The following is a 22,655-nucleotide window of genomic DNA, read 5'->3' as shown; positions in this document are numbered from 1 at the left end:
TTTGGTTTTGCGTCAGGTGCTCTCTCTGACTCAGTTGGTGAAGCAGCACATGTTTAAACTGTGGGTCCAGGGTTCGGGTCCCTGTTCGGCTAATGGACCCTTTAGTCTGCTGAAAGACTGAGTTTTTTTTTAACCTTGTTTCTCTGAAAATCCGAATGGCTGAAAAATTCACTTCATCATGTAGTGCATCTCACCAGCATTGAGTAATCTGGGGGTGGTGTGTTCACCATTAGCCCCCTGAGCAAGGCGCTTACCCCCCCCCCCCCGTTGCTCCAGGGACTAATCCTGCATTCGATTATCTCTCAGAACTCGGAAATTCCGAGGTGAGTGACATCACGTGCGACAATCTCCCGTTTGAGCTACCACAACTCGGAACAAACATGGCTGCCTCCATGAATATGCTGCTGTGTGTTGTTGCTTTCCATCCGTCCATGCATCCATCCATCCAACCATTTATCCACCACTATCCATGCTAGCATGTATGCAACTATTCATCTTACGACCACCAGGGTTGCAGGAAGGATTCTCCTCTCCCATAAAATGGTCCAGTCCACTGCCAGCTCTCCATGCAGCTGTGAGCAGCTCTCTCATTCTCTCCATTCCACACACACATAGACACATCTCCCATAAAATCCTCTGAGGCACTTAGTTGGAGTGTGTGTGTGTATCACGTGACTGGGGTCAAACCCGGATATGACCGTTAAGAGTCTTCACATCTCTTTCCTGATGACACATAACCTCCCAGAAGCAATGCTCATCAGCGATGCCCTGAGACCAAAAAGCAGATCAATCCACAGGCTAGTTCTGCTGGAATATGGAGCTCTGATGATGAAGGTAATGAAATGAAAGAGGCCAACCCCCCCCCAGAGCGGTACCTAATGAAGTCCTTACATAAAGACACGTTCATTCCCGAGCATGTTTGTAGGTGGATGTCTTACTCTGAAGCCTGCAGGACTCATATCTGACTGAAACAGAAATAATTAGTCCTTTCAGGGCAGGTCTGGTTTATTTATAGACAGGAGAAGAATACCCAGAGCGCTTTCAAGCTGTCGGAATAAATTCAACACACGCAACATTAAATTTTCTCTGCTTGCATTCAATATTTGTCTGGCAGAGCAGAAGATTGGCGTGCGGATGCTAATCACCGTCCAGCACGTCAAAAAGGCTGATGTAGCGAAGGAGCACTTTAAAAACGGTAACAACTATTAATTGCTAATGGCAAAACCAGCACTCTGCTTGTTATTGCAACTGCCAGACAGATGGCACAGTCTGCACACTCAGAAATGTCCTCCACTCCAACTGGCCTGTGTCAACGTTGCTGCTCAATGTGTTTACACACACACGGGGCATGCGAGAAAAGGCTCCTGGAACAGGCCGCCCACCCACGTGGACGAGAGGCCTGGGGGATGCTGGGAAGGGACAGCCGGGTTTGTTTGGGATGTCGTCACATGACAAATCAATCAGTTTTTTAAAAAACATTGGTTATTGATTAATTTGGGTGTACGGATCCGTAATTTAATGAATCTTGCATAATGTATTTGGGAGAGGAAACAGAGAGTCCCCACCAATAAAGACACACCTAATCTAGAGGAGGCAGGACCAAGACATCTGATTGGTTGGTCCCACCTCCACTACAATCTGACTGGTTATCTCTCTGAACCAATCATTTTTCATTCTGCCCTCAGAACAGTTTTGTGTAAGTAAAACTCACATGAGCAGAGGGGCATCCTAATGGTGGTAAATGGGGGTCTGGTGCTTCCACAGCTGGGGAATTAACATGCATGCCACGGGGCCTCCTGGTGGGACCCTCACCTCGTCCCCACACCCCTCGAAACAGGAAAGGTGCCTAATTGTTTTTACAGGCCAGTCTGGACGAGATGAGATCAGAGCCGATAGCGGAATCACAACTGTAACTGGATCTTCTGGCAGCCAGGGTGAAAGGAAGACCCCTCCCTCCCCGTTCTGCTCAGAGCGTATACCACTGCGTACACCACTGCGTATACCACCACAGCACCACAGCAGCCAATCATATCGCACTGGTGAGGACAAAAACAAAACAGGTCACACATCGCGTCCCCATGGGTTCCAGCCCTTGCACCAGGGTCCAACCCTCGCACCGGGGTCCAGCCACCTCACTTCAGCACAACCTGCCATTGGGAGTGTATATCAAACATCACCCACCGGTTCTTAATGTGTTTTTCCTCTTTAAAGAACCACCTGACAACACAGGAGTGTGTTACAGAGCGGGCGGCATCGTGTAATTGGACAGGGGACCAGTGGTGGTCCCTCGGGAAGGCAATTACGCCTCGGAAGATGTTGATGCTGGGGGGCCCAGTGCCTCATTACTCCATTAGCCTAAGCCGGTGCTAAGTCAGCGTAGCGTGAGCAGACGCCTGGCAAAGGAGCTTCAAATAGTTGCACCTTCACACGGAAGTCATTCTTAAAAGTGGCTGTTGGAAGTTCGGGGGGGGGGGGGACGGGAATTTCATTTCATTTGAACGTTTTTGAAAGTGAATGTGAAAGGGGAGGGCCACACCAGTCATCCCGCGAGAGTCCGTTTTGTCCCACCACCCAGCTACTCCGGGGATCTCCTGCTAAGCTCTGATAGTCGCACCGCTTATTAGATGCCTGTAGTTCCGACGAGCTCAAGAACGCCCGCCATCGCTCAAAGCGTGCGTGAAGTAATACCGTAACCGCGGCAATAACGCCTCCTCGGCTGTTAGTGAGTCAGACGCTTCGGCAGGTCGACGGGAAGGGGAGGGGGCGGGGTTTAGCGCACTGTCACATATCGGGCTGAGTGACTGTTCGATGTTACCGCTTCCGAGAACAAAAGTGTCAAATAACACATAATTAGAGAAAATCGAGCTTCAGCGGCTGGGATGGCTTGAACTCGACTTGAAAGCCTGGGAAACTGACATCGGCAGAAAAGTGTAATGTGTGGCGACGGAGGCGCGATGGCAGCAATCCCGCATCAGCACAACATTGCGGTTAATTAGGCTCCGCCCACTGCAACCGCTTATAACCAGAGTGATTAAACCAGTTTCAGGATACCTAAATCATCAACCGTTTAGCTCTGCTGTTGATACAGGGTGATGGCAGTGAGTGAGCCTGATGACGAGAGTTGACTTTTGTGGCTTTTCCAAAATCCTCTTATGGCAGAAAGGTACAGGGCTGTGTTTGACCACGGTAATGAAGGATATTTTGCCACAGCAATCCCCTGAAAACGTGATTCGAGAGGCTGATTCAGCCATATTTTACTGCAGTTGCAATGGAAATGATGCAATTTTAAAACATGCGTGAGATTATATTTACGACAAATACACATAATACAGTCGTCACGGAAACAGCAACAGAATCTCATCTCAGACACTTTCATTCAAAATCTGCAGAAGTCCACCCATTCATCTTCCATCCAGTCCGAGATGATGGGGGGCTCTGGAACCTACCCCAGGCAGTGCCTGATACGCAAGGCTGTGGGTTCTAATCCTGCCCCAGCTAAATTATTTATCTCGCTATTAGTTTCCCTTTTTAATAATTGCAGCTAGACTTTGCAGACCATGGACTCACCAGCAAATCCACTCCCTTGACTTGAACTTGCTACCTTCAGGCCCCCCCACCCACTAAGCCCCCTGCTTTGCAACCTAAACGAGGCAGAGTCGAATTTCCCCAAAATACCGCAAACAACCTCAAGCACAGACAGGGAACTCCGACAGACGCTCCGTTTCTGCGTGGCCGGGGGGCGGTCTGGGTGTCTGGATTCTTCACTCTGTGAAAGGGCTTCCTGTTTAATCAAGCTGGGGTAGGGGCTTCATTTTAGGGTGGAGGGGCCGCTTTACATAGAAAAACCGAAAAAGAAAACATCTGAGTTGGATGATGTCAGCCGTTCGCTGATGCAGTTAATTGTCGGCATTATTTTTCTTTAAAAAAAAGGCTTGACCGATGCCAAAATCATTGCTTCCGTCCAGCCTGTTTCCGTGATCCCGAGGAGACAGACTATTCTGGGATGGAAGGCGTCCTGGGAGCAAATGACGAACGACATCGCCGAAGTGGGACTCTTCATTCATACAACGGGATGGTCAGTGGGGGGGAGGGGGGGCGCTGAGGGAGCCAGTCATGCGTGAGAGAAGCCGTAACGCGGCATGTACAAAGGACGATGACAAACGGCCTGATCAGCGTCATGCTGGACCCTCGGGGGGATTCAGCAACGGCCGGAGGAGCTGCTCCAGTCAAACGGATGGACTTACTGACCACATCACAAAGCTTTGAAATCCTCCCTTGCTTTATGGCTGCCATTGCATTGTTCACTGTGCACCACAGCCCCCCGTAATGGACCGCAAGTGTGGGACGGGCAGAATTTTGGCCCTCTGGGTTTGGCTCATAATCCTCACACCCCTATGGAAAAAAAGGCCGTGAGAGAAGCTAAAGTATAGGGAGGAGTACTCAGGGGAGGCCGTGTGTCTGCGTGAGGCAGTCGAAAGCTCAGAGATGAGAGCAGAAGCCTGAGGATGGCTCTGCGTCATGTGTGACGGCGTGACTGATAATCATAATCACAGGCACAGCTGTCATGGTGGGCAGCCTGCCCCCCCCCCATAACGGGGGCCAAGGCCGGGAGTAAACTAGTGCTCATCTAACAGAGGATCCATCCAGATCTGAGCTGCTCATAACAGCCCGAGCAGCTTCTCGGGGTTCTGGGACGGGGTAAAAGTGCGGGAGATATAGTGCAAATGGCCTGAAAGCCCCAGTTAAGTGGCCCACAACTTCCAGCTCGGTGAGCGTCGGGCCTAATGACCCGGAACCACACTGTTCCGCGGCCCCCGTTCGTCTCCGGCCCGGATGCGCCGTGGCGAGGACTGACACTGGCCCAGGAGGTGTCACCCTGCAGGCCGCAATGTCTCACGCGAGCCCCGCCAGGGAGACCCGTCTCAGCGGTCACTGCCGCGGGGCCTCAAACTGCTGCACAGAAGTCATCTGGGGGGAGAATCACAACAAGGCACCACCCCTTATCTTGCGTGATTCAGTCCAGCAGAAACAACATTTTTTTCCCGTGCGGACTACATGACACCCACTAGTAGAAACTAAAATAATCCTCAGTAATCACAATATGATTGAGTAACACTCACCATCACATCACAAAGCACCGTGTTCACCAAGATGCACATTGTTGTGAGAGGGAATTCGATCACCGAACACACAGAGACAGGGGAGGGATTTGAACCAGCGACCCTGGAGGTGTGAGGCTACAGTGACAGTCCCTGAGAGAAACCAAACTCATTCTAGAGTTAAATGATGAGGTTAAGCAAGACCTTCTTCACCATTGTTTCATTGACTAATAACCTTTTACAAGGTTCTTTTTGTCTGTGTATCAGTAGGTTTTATGAGGAAAGAAAGTGGCCAGTTAAGTTAAGAAAGTTGAAGAATGTAATTCTGATGTCAATGACTCTGTGACTATTGCACAATGACTGTGCTGGAGGTAGGTGCTTTGCAGATTACAGGGGACGGCGTTCAGTAAGCAGGGAGTGATCACGTGAAATGGTGAAAATAGATCCGAATCATCTTGAGACACAGTCTGGAGCAACCGTCCTTGGTCATGTGATCGCCGAAGGGAGATGGGGGGGCTGCGTTTACAGGAGACAGGGGGCAGCATTAAAGGAGGACTTGCCTCTATGGGTGGGACAGAAGTACATACAGAATTATGGCTACTGTAGAAGACCTTTCACCCTGCTTTTGAAATTATACTTTATTTGTCATTTGCACACGTTGTGGTAATTAACAGTGCTTATTCTTGTGTTCCATCTTCTCTCTTTTGAGACACGCGCATGTAAAGTTGAGAGTGTAGCTTGCAATCCAAGTGTAGTGTCAGCAATTTATCTGGCAACCCCAGAGCCAGAGGTGGAAATTTCTGGTCCAGAAAGTAAAAATCCAGTCCAAGGTTTTGTTTCAACCAACCAGTTAAGTGCTCAGTGACTCTGACTCTATATACTCAACTGGTTGGTTGAAAAAAAATCACGATCTGGATTTTTACTTTCCGGTCCTGAACTTTCCACTTCTGCCCAGAGCATTTTGGGTGATTAAGGACCTTATTCCAAGGCTCAATGCAGATGTGAGTATTCTGTCAAGGATGAGATTTGAACCAGTGACCTTCTGGCCGCAGACACCTAATCCACTAAGCCACACTCTCCAACCATTCTGCGATAGAAGAAAGGTGGGAGGGGGCTTCTCCTTTCACACAGAGACCCTCACAGCGTGTATGTGGTGGGAAGCGTCCCCCAGGGTATCGTAGGAGCATGTGATTCCTCCACAAACCGCAGCGGACGCTCCGCACTGATGAAGGAAACCCACCCGCCTGCCCAGGACTCGCCGCACCCTGCAGCTGTGCTCATACATCTTATGCAACTGGGCAAATTAACATTCATCCATGTTCTCCTGGGAGCGTAATCCACCTCCTTGCGTTTCCCATCCATTCATATTCAGAACCTGGAATCGTCACAGTCCGGGGTCTATTCGCACATCCAGTGCGGTCAGGCCATCGTGGGACACATAGGCAAACTCACCGACCGTTCATATGACCCAAATTTACAGGAATAGCCTGAGTTAGGCGTGTCTAATCTGAGAGCACAGGTGCCACAGACATGGACCTGGCTTGTGACCTAGAATCCAAAAACCCTCCACGGCACAAAGGCACCAACTGCGCCACCATGCTACCTTTTATGAAATAAGAATGCCCATGGACAATTCACCAATGGTCAGCACAGGCACTGCTGCCAGTGAAAGGACTGTTATGATTGGCACATTGGAGCGATTCCTGAGTAACAGGTGCTTTTACTGGCTCAGAGGGATAAGCCCATAAATCAAGTGTGCACATGTGAGCACTGAGGTGCTCCTTTCATTGGGTCGGCCTGCGGATGTGGGTCTACCGAGGTTGCATACTTCAAACAGACGTTCTGACGGCATCACCATAACAACAGACGCGACGACTGCTAATTTCAATCATTTTCCGCTCACTAAACTGACTTCAGATAAATACAGCACCTTACACAGCCCTAATGGGGTTTTTTGTGGTAAACTCAAGAGACATTTAGTTGGCCAACGTCAACATTGATTCCAGACTAACAGTAAGGAAGTTATATGTAATGAAATGTACAAGACTGACAGCCAATAGGTAGATGAAACAGCAGTGAACAGTACAACACATAAAAGTCGCAGAAAGTGGTTTGAAATGGCTCAGACATTTAAAAATACAAATAAATATATGCATAATAATACTCCAATGTGTAATTTGACCCTGAAAAAATACGTCAAAGTCAAAGTCGATCAAAAACTTTTTGATGTCATCAGCACTGATGAATTATTGTTATTTAACTAACAGGCCCATGAATGCAAAATGGACTCATCTTAAGCATTTGCTGGGGAAAGTATCACTGAAAACCTGGACAGCACCATGTGCAAGATGTGACACCATGTGACTTTGCCAAAAAGTGATGTTGACGCTGTCACACCATATGTCTGCGGTACTGTGATGCGCTCAGGTCCGAGAAGTGCCCTGTGAAGGCTGAACTTCCTGCTGGAAGGATTATCCGAACTAAAATGACCCTGTGAGAAGGGGGAGGGGGGGAATCTCAGGAGGGAAAGTCATGTGATTGGGGTCGTTCCTGCTAATCCAGTCCAGCGACCCCCCCCCCCCCCCCCCCCGTTCTCGGTGCCCATCCCGGTACTGTTAGTCGCACAGCTGAACCTCTCCACCACAAATGTGCCTTTATCTCCCTTTCTCACAGTAAGAGCCTTTTGTTTTTTGCCTTGTTCCTGCCCAGCAAATATAAATTTCACAAAAGGAGAAGGCCCGCCCCCAATAAAGCTTTTCCTCTGCGGCCCCTCACAGACCCACGAGGTTGCTCTCTATTTGCTCCCCCCTTCATCAAAGTACAAAAGCTAGGGTGAGCCAGCAGGTGGAACGAGACCGAAGTGCAACGAAATCGTCAAAAGCAGCTTCTACAGAAAATAATGAATAATCAACACTGTGTCTTACTTAAGGCTACTGAGGCATCGCTCTTTCCTCTGAGACTCCAAACTAACCTCCTGAAACCTTCCTTACAGATCATCCGAGGTGCGTAAACATCAACACCACAGCGTTCTGGAACGTTCCATGAACCAGCAGAATTACGGCTGTCATGATGAGTCCTCTGGCGTAGGTCAGACGCTGCTGGCCTCAGGTAGCATGGCACCTAATGGGTTTGTATGTTGTCATATTCTACGTCTATGTAAGAGCCACAGCGATCTAGAACAAACTAGAACCTCACCTTCTACAGTGAAATGAGGCTTCAGTAAAGTCAAAAACATTGACTGGGCAAAGACATCGCTAATGGCTAGCTAGCAAAGATCAGCAGTCACTGCCCCCTCAACGCCCACCCCCAACATTGAACTCCACTTGCCCTTGACCTAATAGCCAAGGGTTATAGGGAGCTCAACAGGCTTGTGGCTGTGGGATTCGCATCACACAGTGTCCAGAACGGAATCCCCTCTCGGTCAGTCACTGGAACCTGCATGATAAGAGTCAGGATAAGAGCGGCTTCCCACCCACACTGAACAAGATTAACACACCAATTAGCCTGAAGACTGCTGGCGCCCCCCCCCACACACACACACACACACACACACACACACCGCACAGACTACTATTTCCCACACATACATACATTCAGCCAGACCGGTCTGGATTGATAAATTCTCCTGACGTTGTTGTCCCAAATATTTTGAATAGATACCAAGCAAAACACTCCATGGCGTTTGCTACACAGCTTCATGTCAAAGGGGCACACAAAAGACTCAATTATGGCCAGAATGGAGAGGACTGGGTCTGATCTGGAGTAAATCAGCTGCTGGGGTATTTTGTCAGGGCATCCAGAGTTTAATCACCCATAACCGCAATTAAGGTCGTGCAAGTCTGATTCATAAAACACAAAAAAGCAGGCAAACTCCGAATTCCAGTAAAGCCTTTCAAAAACAGGAGGCCGATCTATTTTTGTATCGGCTGTAATGGCAGGGTTTGTGTCCACAGGCAACTGGAATGCTGTGCCATCTCCCAGGAACCGCAGAGAACCGCAACGTGCAAACTCAATTCTGGGGGCTGCAGTTTTTCCAACACAGCCGCAAAAAAAAAGACCTTCTAGGCAGCGTGTGACAGATATTGGCATGGATCCTGGCAGGGGGATGAGCAGGATGTATCTCCGTCTCCTCTTCAGAAATGTTGGAATCTCTTCTCCACCCCCCTAGTGTCACTAACGGCCAACAATCCCAGAAGTGCCCATGCATGTTGCGGCAGGGACGGCCTTGTCCTGCTGTTGCATTGATGGGATTAAATGCAAGCATGCATAGGAGATGCAGAAAGGCACCTGCCCCAGCCCCACCCTCACCCAAACAAAGTGCCTCATGGGAATGGTTGAGGTTCGAGAAGAGATTCCTGCAGGTTATGCATCGACTGCTAGCCCAGAGGGTCAGGGGCTAAGTCTAGATGGCCTCAGACCTTCTGCAGAAGTCGAGATGAAACCAGGATGCTGACCACCTCCTCAAAGAATGCAATGCCAGCAACGACGGATAGGGCTGAAGCAAAGCCGGTACACAGGGTGATGGCTTCGGCAATTTGCACGGGTGAAGAAGAAATTACGCAGTGCCAGCTAAGGAACCCGCAGGTCTTGTAGAGACTGCTGCCTTGGGCTGAGGACGGAATTAACGTGACATGTTGACCCAGGTGCTAATGAGTCATTCTGCACCCTCGAGAGCCTGCAGCATTTTAAGCAGGATAATGAGCGGAGGGAAAAAAATGCAAACTACAAAATCGCAACTGTTATTCGAGCAATTAGTGTGTTTTGACACCTGCAAACGCGGCTCTCGAGGGAATCAAGTTACTGCAGCATTTTGGTGGGCTGTAGGAGACGTCTACCAGTTCCCTTGGATTCTTTTCCTAGCTCTGGATTACGGACCCATAAAAACCACATAAATAGAAACGACAGAACAAGCCTCCACCAGAATCCTTACTGGGAAAACTAGGACCGCAGCTACGGTATCGTGCTGATGTTCTCCACCAAATGAGTGATGCATGGCTGGGGTCAAAGGGAAGCAACAGGTCAGAGAATGAGGACCTTCCTGCCCCCTGCAGGGGCGGCTTGATTCATGACCGAGAGCCTCACTGTGCCATCTCTCCTCTCCTTGAAATGCCTAAGAAATCGAATAACATCAGGGCGATTCATCATGGTCTATCCCTTCTCTCCTATTATCACAAAGCTTATTGGCCATTCAACTCATGAGCTGCACAGTGCGCTACATAAACACAAACTGCTGGGAGCAAAGGTTAATGTGTTTCAAACTGGTGTGCAGTCATTTCATCTGCATGACAGCATCTGAAGCCTGAATTCGCCCCCCACCCCCAACCTGTGTCAGCTCCTTAGTAAACAGTAACTGTGCAACAAAGGTTAAGCGTCAAATACCTGAATCGCGAAGCTGTTGCAGAAAATTTTGACTCTGCATATCAAGTTAAGCCATCAAGCCGTCACAAAAACCCCTTCAGCTTATTCAGCAATCTTCATGCTTCTTTGTGGAAATAAAAATGATGGCTACAAAACTTACGAGAAGCAAAAAAAGACAGGAAATATATGTGGGAAAAGTGATTACAGACAAATCTGACAGATTGAGTCTTTTTTTTGGAGGAAGTAGAAAAAACGTCTTTTTTCTCCTGGTCTGCACCTGGACTACACTGGAAAATGAAGGTTGGGTCAACGGTCAAAGGGGAAAATCCTTCCCCTTCCCAATTTAAATCTCACTTTTCTTGACACAAACAGGAAGTTCGCCGTCCCCAGCTTCCTGTGGAATGTTGCTCTGAGGACAGGGCTTCCAGACGGGAAAAGGTACTGTTGTTTTAAAAAAGCAATTTCAAAGATCGCAAAACACTTTGTTAAGGCAAAACGCAACCGGTTCCAAACACCGGACACCCATCGCCATTGGGGGGGGGGGGGGGCGCGATTTATGGACGTGATTTTCGGCAACATGCTGCAGTGGCAAAATGGCATAGTGGGGATTGAAACCAGCTCAATTTAAAAGGCGCCCTAGAGTGAGTCTGGGGATAAACTACAACCACATCAAACAAGGATGGCGCGATCTCTCAAACAACCTGTGAGAGTTTCAGATGGTGACTGGCGGTATGCAAAGAATGCAGTGAAACCCTACGGCACGTGTTCGTTACGGGGGGCTCTCGGATGTTGAGTTCAGAGCTGACACTACGTATCTAAACATATATATAGCATGAGCCAGGCTTTACTGAATGGAAACACTGTTCCCCAAACCCGTCACCCCCAACCCCTAAGGTCTATAACTTTTAATGGCCTTGATTTAAGACCTTCGCCATTTGGAGGTCCATGTTAAAAAGGGGAGGGGCTGCTATTTCAAGACAGAAGCATAGCAGTTCACTCTTAATTCAAGGTCTAAAGGGATAATGGAGGCTCTACTCTGTGATACACGTCTAATCCCTCTTATTCATTTTAATCCACTTAGGAATTGAGATTTCTCAATGTCATTGAGCTGCTTGAGTAGGTCCTTTAAGACAGTGTTTCTCAACCCAGTCCTCAGGGACCCCAAGACAGTCCACGTTTTCACTCCCCCCAGGCTGGGAGGGAGCAAAAAAAGGTGGGCGTCTGTTGGTTGAGAGACACCGCTTTAAGGAGTTCTATGGGAGAAGTAGGCACTTATCGGAAAGAGGGTCCTGTAACAGGCTGGGGGCTGCACTGATCCCGGACCAGTTTTGTGGCTCCACGTCTTTTGGTTTCGCTAAGCCCCTCTTTTGTACGGCACTGTTTTTTGGGGATTACCCCCGAGCTACTCTCACCTAGGGGTCAAGGAGTAATTTTCAGTTTCCCACATTGGGCTAATAAGCTGATTTGTTTTTAACACCCCACCACCACCCCCCCATTTTTGCCTGACATCTCTTGGCGGACTCATTCATGCAGGGCCACAACTCAAATACCAATCTGCTTCATTACAGAAACAAGGCAGGCAGGCAAGCGGGGCAGACCTGGGGTCCTTACAGCATTACCACTGAGCACAATTTTACACTTACATTGCTTCAGCACAGGGTGCGCACTGTGACTAATTTACCAAAAAACATGTATCTGTTTGCCTAAAAACACAGCCTGACTATTGGACGCAAGGCCTTCACAGTTATAGCCTGCGTTCCGTGGGCACTGAGCCCAGACTCTGGAATAGGGAGGAAAAAACAGTCAGGACAAGGGTCAGGTTTATTCCCTGGGTTTGCTATGTAGAAAAACAAGAGCTGGAAGGTTTCCAGGTACAGGGACCACTTCTACCACCAAGGACCATTGACCCAGAGTGCTAAGCGGCTTTCTCTTGGCAGAGATCCGCTCAAGACTCTGCAATGGGGGAATGGGGGTGCAGGATTCTAACAGGCCACCCCCAGGTGAGGATAATCGTTACTTAATTGATTGACAGCCCCGCCCTCACTGGCCCGCAGTGGCAGGTTGGCACGGCCCACAGGCGTGACACTTAAGCACAGTTAGATCTCAAGCTACGGGCCCGAATTCCTATAACTACGACTTTGGATTTGAATCGGCTGTCCTCAAATGTCCTAAAAAATGTTTTGATCTGTGAAAAGCTGAATATTTATGCTGCCTTTCAGCATCTCTGGTGATGTTATTGTCCATAAGATGAGTCAAGATAACTTGAAACAGCCTCGCTATAGTGTCTTCCAAGAATGATCCACCACATGAAATGTTACCTGATCACAGCCATATGACGGAACGTGGGAATTAAGCGACCAAGCCACTCTTCTGGGCAATTACACACCCGCGTGAAAACAATTAGATTTAATGACCCTAAGTCATCACAGGTTCACAGGTAACTGAACACCAGCATGTGAAGCAAACCGGAGACCAGCATGCCGAATGTCATCCGACTGCGTTTGGAAACAGAACCGCCAGCGCGATCAGGGGTCTTTATGCGGCCCGGCGCTCCTCGCAAGGATTCTCCGGTCTCCTGTTACGAAGGAAAACTGAATGGGATAACCCATGTGTGACCGGCCGGGTCAGGAAGCGGACACCTGCCAAGCAGACACAAGCGAAGGGCCATTCTACAGCACAGATTCACCCCAAATAGCTAAAAAATCCCATCATGACCAGTGTTTTTTTTTTTTTTTTTTTTTGGGGGGGGAGGGGGGGGCATAAAAACACCCATCCCTTCAGTATAGAGGACAAAGAAAATGCACAGGGTGTTGGGAGGTCATGGAAATTCTTTCAGATTCTGGGAGTCCAGCACTTTATAAGGATCCCAAAATGTAACACTGGGGCCCTCCTGTGCTGGGCAAAATCTATTGGGTTGAAAACCTTATTTCAGCAAAATCTACTGGGGACACCCCCCCCCTCTTGGCAAAAAGTACCAGGGGACCCTGGGAGGGGGGGGGCAAGATTATATCAAGAAAATGTACCCCCCCCCCAATCAAGTGCATGACAGCTCAGCAATACCCCCCTCCCTCCCACAGCGCAGTACAGTCGTCGGCCCCGTGTGCGAACACTGCGATCCGCCATGGCAGATGGCCGGAGGTGTCAAACGCTGGTGGACGTGTCGGGCTCTGGTTACGGCTCAGTGCAGAGCAGCTGCGGAGCTGAATATGACAAAAGCAGGAACGAGGAGAACCTCCTTCCGGCCAAATGAGCCGAGTGACCTACTTCACCCGCTGATTAAACATATATCTGTACATGAGCCAACGAGGGGCGCTAGGTGACCCTGAGCATTGCGTCCACACTCACGGGGACAAGCTGACCCCACAGAGTTAACCCATTCCTGACCGGTGGGCTGGGGGATCCGGTGAGGAGAGCGCTGACTCTGGCACTGCCACACTGATCAGGGATCAGCAAGATGCTCGGGTGCCAAGCTGGACATCAGCCTCCAGAAAGGGGCACCGAGATTTCACATCCGAAACGCGAGCCGGTGACAGATGTGGGAATAAAGACCTCCTCTGTTTCCTTTCTCGGCAGCCTGGCACCCTCCCTGTACTGCCACAGCCCCCGGAAACCCCACCATGCTTCCCTTCCTGCCTCTGCTCACAGCGCCGACGGTTCCGCTCGATTCTCTCACTCGTCTGCCTCATTAAGCGGCCACGGTGGTTAATTAGCCTGTGTCCGTGTCGGTCCCGGACTTGGGGGGTTTGTGACAGCCCCGACACTCACCGCTAAAGGCTGGGGTTCTGCCATGGCTCCATTGGGGATGTGCCGGGTGTACCGGGACATGGGCACAGCGGTTCTGATGCCCTCCTCCTCAGCACCCAGATCAATTTTCCCCAAACAGGTCCCCAGTTGAAGAGTCCTTCCCATGATCCTCAGCAACACTCTCCGCTGTCACCAGTCCGGGCATGTATCCCAGCATGCATCAATGGGCGTCACAAGCGATTTCATCCATTTGCAACACCTCAAGGTCACGGTTCAAGACCCCCACCTCCCAACACTCCCGCCTATTTCAGCGACTGTCACTGTGACAGCCTGCCACCCCCCCAGCCCCCCAGCATCAGGAAGTAGGCCTGGAAAAGGTTGTGCTCCCCGAAGTGGACAGACCGAGAGGGGCGGGGCTGCCATATCTTCAAGCTCGGACCCGCCGCTCCATAAGATCGGCTTCTGTGACATTCGGATCAGACTCCCTGCAGCGGCCCTCCCCTCCCTGAAACACCCCCCCCCCCCCCCGTCGATGCTCCTCAACTATAATGCCAGGCATGTCCGATCGCTTTAGCGTCAAAGTGCCCACGACTCCCCTCGCCCCCCGGCCCTGCTCTCCCCCCATTGGGATGCGGCAGGAACGGTCCAATCCCTGTCTCCTTTCGCCCTTCGTGTTTCTGGGCAATTCTGGGGCCCGGGACGACCCGTCCGGCTCTTGAGCCGTGACCGTGTGACTTTGAAGGGACTGGGAGTGGCGTGTACGCTCCCATCACAAACGTGCGTGCCGGTCGAAGAGGCAGATGGGGGGAGCAGGGCCTTGACGCAGATGGCAGGAAGTCGACCGACTGCCAGGCGACAAACATTACGGCTTTTCAGTTTGGAGTGTTTCGGTTGTCTATGTGACTGGTGAAAAAAATAAAACATAAACAAACACACAAAAAAAACCGACAACGCCACAGAAAGTTATTATTTTTTCATTCGTACAAGAGGGTTGTTAAATTTTTAACGCCTGACAACAGAGCTGACGGATGAAGGAGATGCAGTCAAGCTGACTGAGCAGATTGGCAGCCCTCTGTCTTTCTGATCCAAAGCAAGCCTGGACCCCAGGAGCCATGCCTGGTCTGGGCCGAAATCGCCCCCCATCCCAGAACCCTGGGAGCAGAGAAGCGGGCTGGAGGGGGGGTGGGATGGGGAGAGGGGGGTTTGGAGGGTATTTTGGCGGGCTGGGCTGTTCTGAGAAGCTTTCTGTCGAATGGCTCATTTGCAGGAAAGGGGAGAATCGCAACCGAGAACATTCTGTTGTCCTTGGCGGGCTGGCGCCGGTCCCGCACATATGAGCGGCTCCAGCTGTACCATACGTCCAGATTGGGCACGCCGGTCCGGTGCTGTCACACTGAGATTAAGCGAAAATGTTCTCTGGTAACAGACAAATAAGTCGCGGCGGTTCTCCAGCACGTAAGAAATCTGGGAACGCGGAAAAAAAAACAAACAAATCAATAAACGAACCGCACAAACTCAGCCCCTTCCTTTCTGGAAAGGCCTTCACCAAACTTCCCACTTTGTTGATCTTTTGTTGTTGCCGAGTCCAGATGGGTCGTTTGAAGCATCCCGAGAGAGATTTATCGTCCTTTTCCTGAGTTACTTAACAAGCACAGCAGAAACCCTATGCTGCATTTATACGGAATATACAGAGGAGATGCTCTCGGTCTTACTTTCGATGTCGGGATAATACAGATATGATAATACAGATATGCTTTTAAAAAATCCATTCAGCTAGAAGAGCTTATAATCAATTCAGTGGAGGTGCAGCTGCCAACACAAACTGCTATGTTTCTGCTCATACGTATAGCAGCTGCATGACTGATGCATGGATGTAATAAAAATGCAATACGCGTGTACATAGAATATGTTGAAATATGTGTATATTACATATGTAAGTATTAAAAACTGACACGACATACAAAACAATTGTTCAGGCCTCCTAATAAAAATATTACAGACCAAAACAGGAGCAGGTTAATAATTAAACATGAAGCACAGCTCAGAAAACAAGAGGTTTGCGAGCTGTTCTTAGGGAATCTTTCCTCTCCGCTCAGCGAGTGACGCGGGGAACGAGAGTGCGCTCATCCCAGGCCGATTCCCATTCGGATCACGCTCTGCTGTCCGTCCGGTTCCTGCTCTCCTCAGGTAAAAGCACCCCCCAGTGCCATGGAACAGACCCCCGGGGTGAGAGGTAGGAAGGGAAGGAGACGGGTCCTCAGGATACTGTGACCCTCCCAGTCAACGACCACATGACATACTGTACGGGGAACAGCCATCCCATAATACCCCGGCGACCACCTCCCATACTCCCACACTTCAAAACCTGCATTCTTAACAGTCCCGACAGTTCCCCTACAGCCAGGGGTCGTGATCGGGGGGTGTGGGGGAGGGGAGGGCGGAGGCTGTACCATGTGATATATTCTAACCTTCGCCCTCCCTAGTCAGGTAGGATGCCGATCACTTCCGCAGGAGTCTGGCCCCTCGGCACACGGCAACAGTGAAAAAGCCACAGAATCCGTCTTTAATTTTAAAAGAAACTGCAATTTCTTTAAAAAAGAAAAGTCCCGTCACTGTTTGACGAGCTCGTCGAAGTCGATTGATGGGAATTTACAGCACGGCTCGGAGAGGCCGAGCTGCCCCTCATTTCCTGTGGACCTCCAACAAAATAAAGCAGAAGAAATGCATATGACGGGGGCCGTTGGGAGCAGTTGGGAGGGGGGGGGGGGTAGGGGGAGGTGTAGCCGTTTGGTATTTTTTTTTACATCCCAAATCACAAAAGACAGTGTCCAGAATCTGTGGCGGAACAGCACAGATTAAAATGCCTTTCTCCTTGTTCTAGGCAACGTTGTGGCATGACATCATTTAGTTTCGAGTCCCTGTCTGAGCCCCCGCCCCCCCCCATTATAATTCAGATTGCTGGTATTCGCAAATCATGGTCAGAATAACATCTTTCTCTCACTTCTGGGGCCAGCAAAGGTGCCCTGGCAGACAGTTCACAAGCACATCTGCCTGCAGCCGACATTCGTTTTTTTAACAATAAAACAAACAGAACAACATGAGATACAGAGGATTTTTTGATCGCCTATCTTTTTTGTCTGGATCATCACGTTGCTCAGCATTTCTTCAGTCATGTTCAGGGTGGTGGTGTGCAGCTCAGCTGGTTAGAACAATGGACCTTTGATCAAAAAGGCTGCAGGTTCCAATCCCTGGTGTCAGTGAAGTGGTCCACTGGCGGAAAAAAAACATCTGCTATATAAAAAAAGGGTAACATTTTGCATTAATGACACCTTCATAATGCATTCATAGTGCATTCATAGTGCATTCATCAGCAGCATGGGCGCATGCCTTAATATCCTAACATGCCTTTAACAGCTTTAATATACATTAGTAACACAAATTATATAAGCATACAATGATCATTTTTGTTATATGATGTTTGTTATTAATGTTAAGGTGTATGCTGCTTATGAATGTTCTATCAATGCATTATAAAGGCATTATGAAGGTGCAGTTAATGAAAAGCGTTACCAAAAAAAGTAAATGTATGTGAACATTAAAGCTGCACCTTCAAAAATGAAGGACTGTGAGCTGGTCTGTTTAAATGCCCCGGCAGGGAGACGGACTACAGCTGGGCTGAACTCGCGGTCCGTTCAACGGCCCTTTTCCGGGCTGGAGCTGTGGCACAGGTTCTGAAAGTCCACACTGACCCCACACGTGGCGTGGGAGGTCGCCCCAGAAACATGTCTGCCACTCAGGGCTGTATGCTTTGGGTTTTTAGTGACTCCATGTAGGGGCCAGGCAGCAAACCTCGCTATAGTGCCTTTCATCTCCGCTTTGGGGGAGAGAAAGATGCAACTGTTATTTCTTCTAAATGGTTCCCGTCGGTAAATCAGCTCTTTAATTAGCCGGCAAAACAATTAAGCAGCGTGACAATTTAGAGTTTTGGAAACAATCACCGCAATTAAGCCCCCCGTAACGAGCAACGGAGCAGTAGGGCCTTTAAAGGTAATTAAGGCTAATTAAACGATGGAATAACATCGAGGGGGAAAAAACTGTGGCGACAAAACACAGAGTGACGAATCAGCCGCCTAATTAAACACTGTACCTGCACAAAATCTGGACCTGTCCTCAAAGGGGACACTGAGGGGGCAGGAGGGGTCTTCCTCCATTTTTCCTGAAACCCCCCACATTTTATCTGCATATACATTCCGGCCCACTTAAAATGAAATGAGGGATGCAAAAAAAAAACAGGCTTTTTAAACCATTCCATGCAATGGTGTTTCTTTAAAGGGGAGTCCGTCATTTTTAGGGGTTGAACAAAAAAAAAAGGATGTGTACCATGTGGGAGCTCAACGCTGGCAGCCGAAGCCGCTTACGGGACAAGCGGCTGCGTTCATGAGGAAAAAATTAGCCCGGCGCTCCTCGGCGCTCACTCATTGGCTGCCGGACTGGACCGCTCCATTTGAGAGCACCCCAGACATTCCAGCGGATAATCTTTTCCATTCCTCCGTTACTCTCTACTCCGAGAGACGGAATCACAGCACAAGGCCTGCATTGTGTGCCCTCCCCCCCCCCCCCCCACCTTAAAAACTTGTTTTTCACTCTCCTGTACGGGGCCCTATCCAAAACTTGTTCTTTTTTGACTAAAAAAGAAAAAAACCTTAAACAAACGGTTGCCTTTTTTGAGATGGTTTTCAATGCATGGATATTTCGCTTCTTGTGGTTCTTTCTGGAACCAATACTTATTTTTTTGGTGAGTGCAAGCGATGTCAAAAAAAAAAAAAAAACTCCAACTAAAGTCAACCTCGGCCACAACAGTAAAACGGCCCCAGTTCGCATGAGGGAGGCTGGAGAAAAATCTGCTTTCACAGAGTCCTCAACTTTTGTCCTCCACGACGCTCCAGCTTCTTAATCCACCATGTATCATTAGAGCGGTTCCCAACCTCCTGGAGGAGGGTGCCCACGATGCAGTACCTCACAGTAAGTGTGGTGGGGCCCATTTACAGCTACACGATGCTTAATTAGAGAAGAGGCTGTAACATCCGCCTGTAAACTTAAAGGGTCCCGGCTCCTCGAACCCACGGTGCACCCAGTAGCAAAACCACAGTATTTCCACATGCCCCAGTTAATCATAACACCCTGCATTTAAACTGCAGAAGAGCATTTTACACGTTTATTTTAATGCTCCGCTTGTGAGCCGTTATGGGCTGTGAAAGGGGGAGTGCCTGTTCACCTTTGTCTCGGAGGGCACCGGCGCAGGTGGGTGGGCACCAAGCAAGGGCCTCGACACGTGGGTAAGCCCTCCTCCAATCAGCGGAAAAGACGTCACGCGGTCCGCCGTAGGTATGCGGTCGTGTTTCTGGTGATAGCAACACAGCTTTAGTTATAATGACAGAATTTTTTGAACAGGATTTTTTTTCTTGAACCAAAGCTTTTGCAAAACCCAGCCGAGGTGATTTTGGAGCATTTTCCATCCATCCATCCATTTTCCAAACTGCTTATCCTACTGGGTCGCGGGGGGTCCGGAGCCTATCCCGGAAGCAATGGGCACGAGGCAGAGAACAACCCAGGATGGGGGGCCAGCCCATCGCAGGGCACACTCACACACCATTCACTCACACATGCACTCCTACGGGCAATTTAGCAACTCCAATTAGCCTCAGCATGTTTTTGGACTGTGGGGGGAAACCAGAGTACCCGGAGGAAACTCCACACACATGTGACCCAGGCGGAGACTCGAACCTGGGTCCCAGAGGTGTGAGGCAACAGTGCTAACCACTGCACCACCATGCCGCCCCCTGGAGCATTTTCATTAATAATAATAATAATAATAATAATAATAATAAGAAGAAGAAGAAGAAGAAGAAGAAGAAGAAGAATAACAATAATAATAATAATAATAATAATAATAAGAATAATAACTTTTGGTTAATTTGTTTAGTTGTGGATTGCCAAAAGTAGAATAATACTAATGAAATGAATAATTCAAAAATAACTCACTGCTGAGGGAAATGTGATCCCCCATTGGTCATGACAAAGAGATTCTCTGTAAGACAGCTAGTGAAATACTCACACATCAGAATATATCATTCTAGAAACACACGCGACACATCAAAGCTCTATCAAGACAAATATTCTGCAGGCCAAGAAACACACAGAGTACATCAGGGGTCGAAATCACTGCTGATATCTAGGCCATCCGTATTACCGGAGTTTTTAGACACACAAAGCGCAGCCAGACAATGTGAAACAGCCGTGAATGAGAGGTAGAAAGGCCAGTTGACCAGATGACCGCATCTCACTGGTACCAATCTCAGGCACTATGGGTCGGCCAAAGGTCGCAGACGTAGCAAAACTGGCCTTGGTGACCCCCCCCAATGAACAAAACTCAAGTGCAGAGCTGTGGCACTGCCAGTGTGACACTCCCCAGTTTCACTGCTGACTCGAGGCTATCAATTACAACGAAAAATCACTGAACATCTGTAAGTGTCACCAGTGAAATGGTCCAGTACAGAGACCAACCAGGCACTGAGACCAGCCAACATCTGTCCTGCAATCAATCATCAGTTATTACCTTCCCTGCTTAGCTTCCATTCATAGCTGCTTTTCACACTTTTACCAGTTTATTCAGACTGGCCATTACTGGTTAAGCACCTTCATCGGGAGCTTGACAGCTGGGATCTGACTGGGGAGGGTTTCGACTACAGTTCGCCTTTTCTATTCAGCAGACTGACTGATCAGCTCGAAGATGATATTTTGACAATCTGGGGTCATATGGAGCTTCTGAAGATCTGGACTGTACAGCCATGGTCCCAGAAATTTTTAATATTTTAACCAAATTTAGGATGTTTTTTGTCAAGATTTCTTTGTTATAAGAACACAAAATGAAGAAGAAAATTTTTTGTTTCTCTTACAGTAATAATAGCTCACATGGTTGTCGGGTCATGACACGTGAATGTGCCACGTCTCCATAGCAACCAGACTCCGCCTTCAGACCCTGTAGCGATAAGGCAGGGCTGTTGCTAAGCAAGTACGCCACCTAGCGCCGCGTGATATTTAGAATGATCGAGCAGGCTGAGGAGCGAAGGTGATGGTCACTGGGTTGGCCTGGGTAGGTGAGGGTGTGTGAGAGGCGTCGTGGGGGGGAGGTGGGGTGTAGTACCTGTGGATATGCGGCGCTGGTGTAGCGGGCACATGCCGCTGAAGCATGAACAGGCATCCCCCGGCCGTCCGCACTGGGAGGGTGTCGCCAGTGAGCACTGGGGCTTCAGAAACCCTGTTGGGGGAGACGAGAGCAGGTCAGAGATGAGAGATGGGAGGAGAGGGAGAGAGAGAGGGAGAGAGAGAGGGAGAGAGAGAGGGAGAGAGAGAGGGAGAGAGAGAGGGAGGGAGAGCGAGAGGGAGAGAGAGAGGGAGGGAGAGCGAGAGGTCTGCCTGGATTAGAAAATGAGAAGTGTCACTTTTTAGGTAAAGAACAGGAGCATTCATCACACTCTCAAGCCTCGACCCCCATCCTGTCTCATTTCTCAAATTTATTGCCACCCCCCCGCCATTGCCAGTAGGGGACGCCCCTGTTCAGGGCTTAGGAGAGGCAGCCTGGGAGAGCAGGCTGAACGCCAAGCAAGCAGGCTCTGTGGGGCAAAGGGGGGCAAATGGTCAGGGAGGCCATTATCTGACACAACAGGTCACCCCCCCCCCCACCCGCCACCCACAGGCATCACCTTCAACTCAATGCTGACAGAAACGGTTTTCTGCCAGACCCAATTGAACTTTAACCCTCACACGACAGCCCCCCCCCCCAGGCCTCTCACCAGACTCTTTTCCCATGCCTCGTTTTCTTGCCCCCACCCTCAACCCCACTGTCCTCGACACCTATGCACCGCGAATGGCAGACAGAGGGCAGGCTTTGCCCACCCTCCACACTGAAGCAGGGATGCTTCAAAAAAAATACCCCATACCCCCCACCCTAAGTAAAACACCCACAGCTTCCTCCGGGTAAAACCCTGTCACTCTGCATGGGCTCAGCGGGTGACATTTAAAGCAGGCTCTGGGACTGTGAAAAACTCTGGCAAGGGGGGGTGGGGTGGATGCTGTCAGGCATATTCCTCGAAGCTTTGATTAAAATCTTAAAAAACAGCAGCGGGGGATTCCGGCACAACACAGACACAGAGAGGCGGGCGCAGGAGGACCGCGCGAGTGGCTCTCCCCATCGGCGGGGGCAGGAGGACCGCGCGAGTGGCTCTCCCCATCGGCGGGGGCAGGAGGACCGCGCGAGTGGCTCTCCCCATCGGCGGGGGCAGGAGGACCACGCGAGTGGCTCTCCCCATCGGCGGGGGCAGGAGGACCGCGTAAGTGGCTCTCCCCATCGGCGGGGGCAGGAGGACCGCGTGAGTGGCTCTCCCCATCGGCGGG

At 49.7% G+C, this 22,655-nt stretch overlaps 2 protein-coding genes across 8 annotated transcripts in view; both read right to left on the bottom strand.

Annotated features, from left to right (window-relative positions):
• LOC125746730 (bromodomain-containing protein 3-like) overlaps positions 1-22,655 on the bottom strand; it is a 195,347-nt gene that overhangs the window by 59,260 nt on the left and 113,432 nt on the right. The gene's annotated exons all lie outside the window — the stretch shown is intronic.
• The window catches only part of rxraa (retinoid X receptor, alpha a), a 77,144-nt gene that overhangs the window by 28,844 nt on the left and 25,645 nt on the right, over positions 1-22,655 (bottom strand). For 4 of the 7 annotated variants that reach the window (XM_049021094.1, XM_049021096.1, XM_049021095.1 and 1 more), the window contains exons 3-4: positions 21,406-21,519; positions 19,477-19,602 (exon numbers count right to left, since the gene is read on the bottom strand). In XM_049021094.1, coding sequence (XP_048877051.1) covers positions 19,477-19,602; positions 21,406-21,519 — 240 coding nt within the window. The remainder of the gene's footprint in view (positions 1-19,476; positions 19,603-21,405; positions 21,520-22,655) is intronic. The other 3 variants (XM_049021099.1, XM_049021098.1, XM_049021100.1) reach the window with 1 other exon arrangement.

The sequence above is a fragment of the Brienomyrus brachyistius genome, chromosome 7, assembly GCF_023856365.1.
Source record: "Brienomyrus brachyistius isolate T26 chromosome 7, BBRACH_0.4, whole genome shotgun sequence".
NCBI lineage: Eukaryota > Metazoa > Chordata > Actinopteri > Osteoglossiformes > Mormyridae > Brienomyrus > Brienomyrus brachyistius.
Note: the sequence above shows the minus strand (reverse complement) of the source record. Positions and strands in the feature narration are given on the sequence as shown.